The sequence below is a fragment of the Protobothrops mucrosquamatus genome, unplaced genomic scaffold (genome assembly GCF_001527695.2).
Source record: "Protobothrops mucrosquamatus isolate PMUCROS unplaced genomic scaffold, P.Mucros_1.0 scaffold10141, whole genome shotgun sequence".
In the NCBI taxonomy this organism is placed as follows: domain Eukaryota; kingdom Metazoa; phylum Chordata; class Lepidosauria; order Squamata; family Viperidae; genus Protobothrops; species Protobothrops mucrosquamatus.
In genome coordinates, this window is record NW_015395928.1 from 4,119 (window position 1) to 9,012 (window position 4,894).

At 48.4% G+C, this 4,894-nt stretch overlaps 1 protein-coding gene across 1 annotated transcript; it reads left to right on the forward strand.

Moving 5' to 3' along the window:
• Window positions 1-382: 382 nt before the first annotated feature.
• Window positions 383-4,020, forward strand: LOC107301125 (E3 ubiquitin-protein ligase RNF5-like; the record flags this gene model as incomplete). The annotated part of the gene is made up of 4 exons (XM_015830389.1): window positions 383-495; window positions 2,358-2,412; window positions 2,536-2,650; window positions 4,012-4,020. Coding segments are annotated over 4 exons (292 nt in total), but the record flags the coding sequence as incomplete, so codon positions are not given.
• Between the last annotated feature and the right edge of the window lie 874 nt (window positions 4,021-4,894).

Consider the following 4,894-nt stretch of genomic DNA (forward strand, 5'->3'; position numbering starts at 1 on the left):
TCATAAATCACATTCTCCAATTAGTTTGAAATGCAGGCTCTCCCTCCAGTTCTCCAGCTCCCAGTTCTTATCATCTCTTATTTCATTAACCTCGGTTCACACACCACTCCAGTATTATGTCTATCTAAACTCTCATGCACATTCCTCCCCCCCCCAGCATCATCTAACCCTAAAAGTAAAAACATAAGAAGAAAATGGTTGCATCTCTAACTGTTGTTAGCAGCGTTGACACTGTACACGCGGTACCTACACATCCCCCCAACCCCCCCTGTCCTGGGCTGGGCCGGACCACCAAGGTGGAAAGGTTGGGACCGCTGGAGTAGAAGACCTCTGAGGTAACTTCCAGGTCTGTGTAACTTACAAGTGTTCTTCTTCTCTTCAGTGGCTAGAAACACGGCCACAGCGTCAGGAATGTCCGGTGTGCAAGGCGGGCATCAGCCGGGACAAAGTCATCCCTCTGTATGGGCGTGGAAGCTCTGCTCAACAGGATCCCAGGTAAAGCGTCTCCCTTTTTTTGTCGGAGTTTGAGTAGGTGAAGGTAAAGGAGCCCCCGCAGATTTTACTCCGCTAGTTGACAAGCATCCAAATTTTGATCGTGTGACCAGAAGGATGCTGCAATGGCCGTGAAGTGTGAAATATGATCATTTTTAAGTGCCGTTGTAAATGAATGGTGTTAAGTCGCGGCCTGCCTGGAATTGTTTTAATCCTTTGTTATGGGTTTTGTAACCCATCTGGGGTGTGGGCAGCCTTGTTAAATTGAGTGAATTAAAATTACATTGCCAAAGAAGAGATGACCTCTGGTTTGTTTCTCAGTGCAAGTCAAGGTGTGAGTGACCCCTTTAAAATCCTACGTGGTTTGGACAGTTTACGTGAAATAAAACTGGACAGTAGAATGCTGAGTGAGAGTCCTGTGTCTTGAGGAAAGGGGGCTTTGGAGGCAAGTATTCTCTTCAGGAACTTCCCTCACGGGGAGTGCCCCCCTGGCAGTATAACATCTGTCCTCTCATTTTTAGCGTTTAGGCTTTTCCAATGTGCACCTGAAGTAAGAGTAGGCCAAATACCCGAGTAGGAGATGAAAATTCTTGTTGATCAATGATAATACTATGGTTTTATAATAATGATCATTGATTGACGTTTGGTGAAGTTAATACTTTTATCGGCCAGCAGTGTGCTGCAGCTGCCAAAAAGGCCAACACAGTGCTAGGCTGCATTAACAGAGAGATAGAATCAAGATCAGGTGAAGTGTTAATACCACTTTACCAGAGAGATAGAATCAAGATCAGGTGAAGTGGTAAGGCCACACTTGGAATACTGCATCCAGTTTTGGTCACCGCGATGTAAAAAAGATGTTGAGACTCTGGAAAGAATACAGAGAACAAAGATGATTAGGGGACTGGAAGCTAAAGCATGTAAGGAACGGCTGCTGGAATTGGATATGTCTAGTTTAACGAAGAGAAGGACGAGGGGGGACATGATAGCAGTGCTCCAATATCTCAGGGGCTGTCACAAAAAAGAGGGTGTCAAGCTATTCTCCAAAGCGCCTGAAGACAGGACAAGAAGCAACGGATGGAAACTAATCAAGGAGAGAAGCAACCTAGAACTAAGGAGAAACTTCCTGAGAATTAGAACAATTAATCAGTGGAACAACCTGCCTCCAGAAGCGGTGAATGCTCCAACACTGGAAGTTTTTAAGAAGAGACTGGACAGCCATTTGTCCGAAATGGTATAGGGCAGTGGTGGCGAACCTATGGCACGGGTGCCAAAGGTGGCACTCGGAGCCCTCTCTGTGGGCACACGCACCGTCTCCCCAGCCCCTCCTCCTCCCACGGCCCCTTCCTCATCAGCAGCCCCCCCCGGAGGAGTGTCACCCCTGGGCACGACCCACGCGAAGCAGCGCAGCCAAGGACATGGTAGCCGGGCAGCGGGGACAAGACTCTGCCCTTGCACCCCGTCGCACGCAGATGATGCGGGGCATGGGCGGAGGGCGTGGCCGCCATGGCACTGCTGGGCTGCCTGGGTGATCTGTGGTGGGCCGTGGAGGTGGTGGGTGGCCCAGTGGGCAGGGCGGAGCAGGGCCATGGGTGGGGGGGGCGGTTTTGGAGCACTCGGTCTCTAAAAGGTTCGCCATCACTGGTATAGGGTTTCCTGCCTGAGCAGGGGGTTGGACTAGATAACCTCCAAGGTCCCTTCCAACTTTATAATTATAATTATTATTATTATTATTATTCATCGTCGTATTCTATTTTGCTGCTTAGCCAGAATGATTGAAATGGTGCAAAAGCATCATTAATAAGTAAAATCAGAAGCAGCAGGATTGAGGCCAAGGGCGTAATCCTGCCTTTTTCTCCCTCACACAGATTGAAAACTCCCCCCCGACCTCGAGGGCAGCGCCCGGAGCCTGAGTCGCGAGGGGTGAGTGTAGCCTGCTTCTGACTCCCCTTCCCATATTCATCCTGGACTAACTCTACTCTTTTGTAACACACCGTTACCCCACCCTCCTTCTTTTTTCTCTTCTTCTCCCCCTCCCCACCCCAGCAGGGCATCGGCAGTTTTCCTGAAGCAGCCACAGGCTTCCACATGGCATTTGGCATCGGCGCGTTCCCTTTTGGCTTTTTTGCTACGGGCTACAATGCGCCAGGAGAAAGAGCAGGTAAGGTCCTGCTGTAAAGGGGTCGGTGTTTACAAAATGCATCTGCAAATAGGCTTTTGGTTCCCTGTGACCGTATTTCCTCTGCCTTTCTATTGAAGCCAAATGGTGTCTACCTCTGTTCTTCCAAGCTTTTAGACTCGTGCTGGAGTTCCCCCTCAGGGAACTTCTCTTTCTCCAGATTGTGTGCCCTGGGCTACCTGTTGCGTCTATACGGTGCCCGGTTGTGTACGGCTTTGTTAGACCTGTCCCAGGAAAGAATCTTCAAGAACGAAAGACCCTCGACTCCATTTGTAGGGAAAAGTATTCTTTTATCGAAGTCAAGTAATTGCAGCGTAGCAAAGCCAGATCTGAGGCTTTCCCGCGTAACCCCAGTAATTTTGCCTTCTCCCAAACCCGCCCTCCTTTTGGTTATCTCGGTGATGTCCAGTAAGGTTCAGATTTTGGTGACAGTTCCACCTTTTGGCACCTCTTTGGATGGGCGTTTCGCATCCCATTCCCAGGCTGTGTCCTTGTGTCTTTCAACCGTTGTCTCTGGATAGCACCTCTGGTTCCTGTCATTTCTCTCCCCCATATCTTTATAATAATAATAATAATAATAATGATGATGATGATGATGATGATGATGATGATGCAACATAACACCCCAGACTTAACAATTGTCGATAAGAAAGACAAAAAAGTCTGGATAGTGGACGTGGCAGTGCCTGGAGACAGCAGAATAGACGAGAAAGAACTGGAGAAGATAACAAAATACAGAGACCTACAAATAGAAATAGAAAGACTGTGGCAAAAGCAAGCAAGGGTAGTACCAATAGTAATAGGCGCCTTGGGTGCAATCCCAAAACAACTGGAGCACCACTTGAACACCATTGGCATTGACAAATTCGCTATTAGTCAATTGCAAAAGGCGGCCTTACTAGGAACTGCTTCCATCCTGCGACGATATCTGTAATACCATCAAACATCCACATCTGCCTATCCCAGGTCCTTGGTAAGGACTCGACAGGTAGACAAAAATGCCAAATCCAGTCTGAACATCTGGCTGACTGTGCGATGATCCATAATAATAATAATAATAACTTTATTGTCACTTTGAATGTACACCAATTGGCATACATCAAAATGAAATTTCGTTGGATACAGCTCTCAAAGGGTCACCACCTCCGATATACACTCCTTGTTCGTGGCCAGCTCAAGTTTCAGATCGTCCATTTTAGTCTCTAGGGAGCGAACGATGGCAAACAGGACAGATGGAAATGGAGCTCCATGTGGATTAGCCCTCAAATTAGCTTGTATTCCTGCACGACAACCTTGCCTCCTTTTCTTTTTCTGATCTTGACTCTTCCACCTTTTCCTTAAAGAGGCCTCGCTTCTTTTCGCCCCTGGAGCACGCTGCCACCGCCACCAACTCCTCCAAAAGCCTCTCTCCCATCCTCTGGGCCTGCCGACAGCCTCATCCAGTTCCTTCGCTCCGTAAGCCCCGGGACCTCTCCTCCTCTGCCTCCTTTGGAAACAGCCCTGATTTGCAGTAGAATCCATCGCTGGGCCAGCAGTCAGATCTTGCTGCTGGCAGAACAATTTCAAACAGCGCCAACAACTTTTAACGGTCTCACCAACAGTTCTGAAACAGCTAGAAACTCGTCATGCCAGCAAAGATTGTCAGTTGTATGTTACCTTAGTTCCACCACGTTGCTCAAACGCATCAAAACCTTCCTGATCATGTGGTCCATATCCCTTAATATCTCTCCCAAAACTTTTCACCTTCAAGAGCCAATGCAGCCACCGCCATCTTAGAACTTCTTTTCCCCACATTTTTTGGCAGGCTGCCATCAAAGTGAGGTAAAGCATTGCTGAAGCAGTTTGATGGCAGATCTGACAGGCTTTTAGTTAATTAGAGTATCGATGACTGTGAACCCTAATTAATAACTAAAAGCCACATACAACCAGGCACCATATAAGTACAACACATAGCTCAGGGTACATATTCTGGAGAGAGAGAGAAGTTCCCTGAGGGCGAACTCCAGCACATGCTGAAAGCTGCAACAGGCTGCCGGTGGCCTTCCGGGTGCGCTTCAAGGTGTTAGTAACAACTTTTAAAGCGCTCCATGGCAATGGACCTAGGTATTTGCAAGACCGCCTCCTACCAAACACCTCCCTTCAACCAGTCCGCTCCCACAGAGAGGGCCTCCTTAGAGTGCCGTCGGCCAGACAATGCCGGCTGGCGACCCCCAGGGGGAGAGCCTT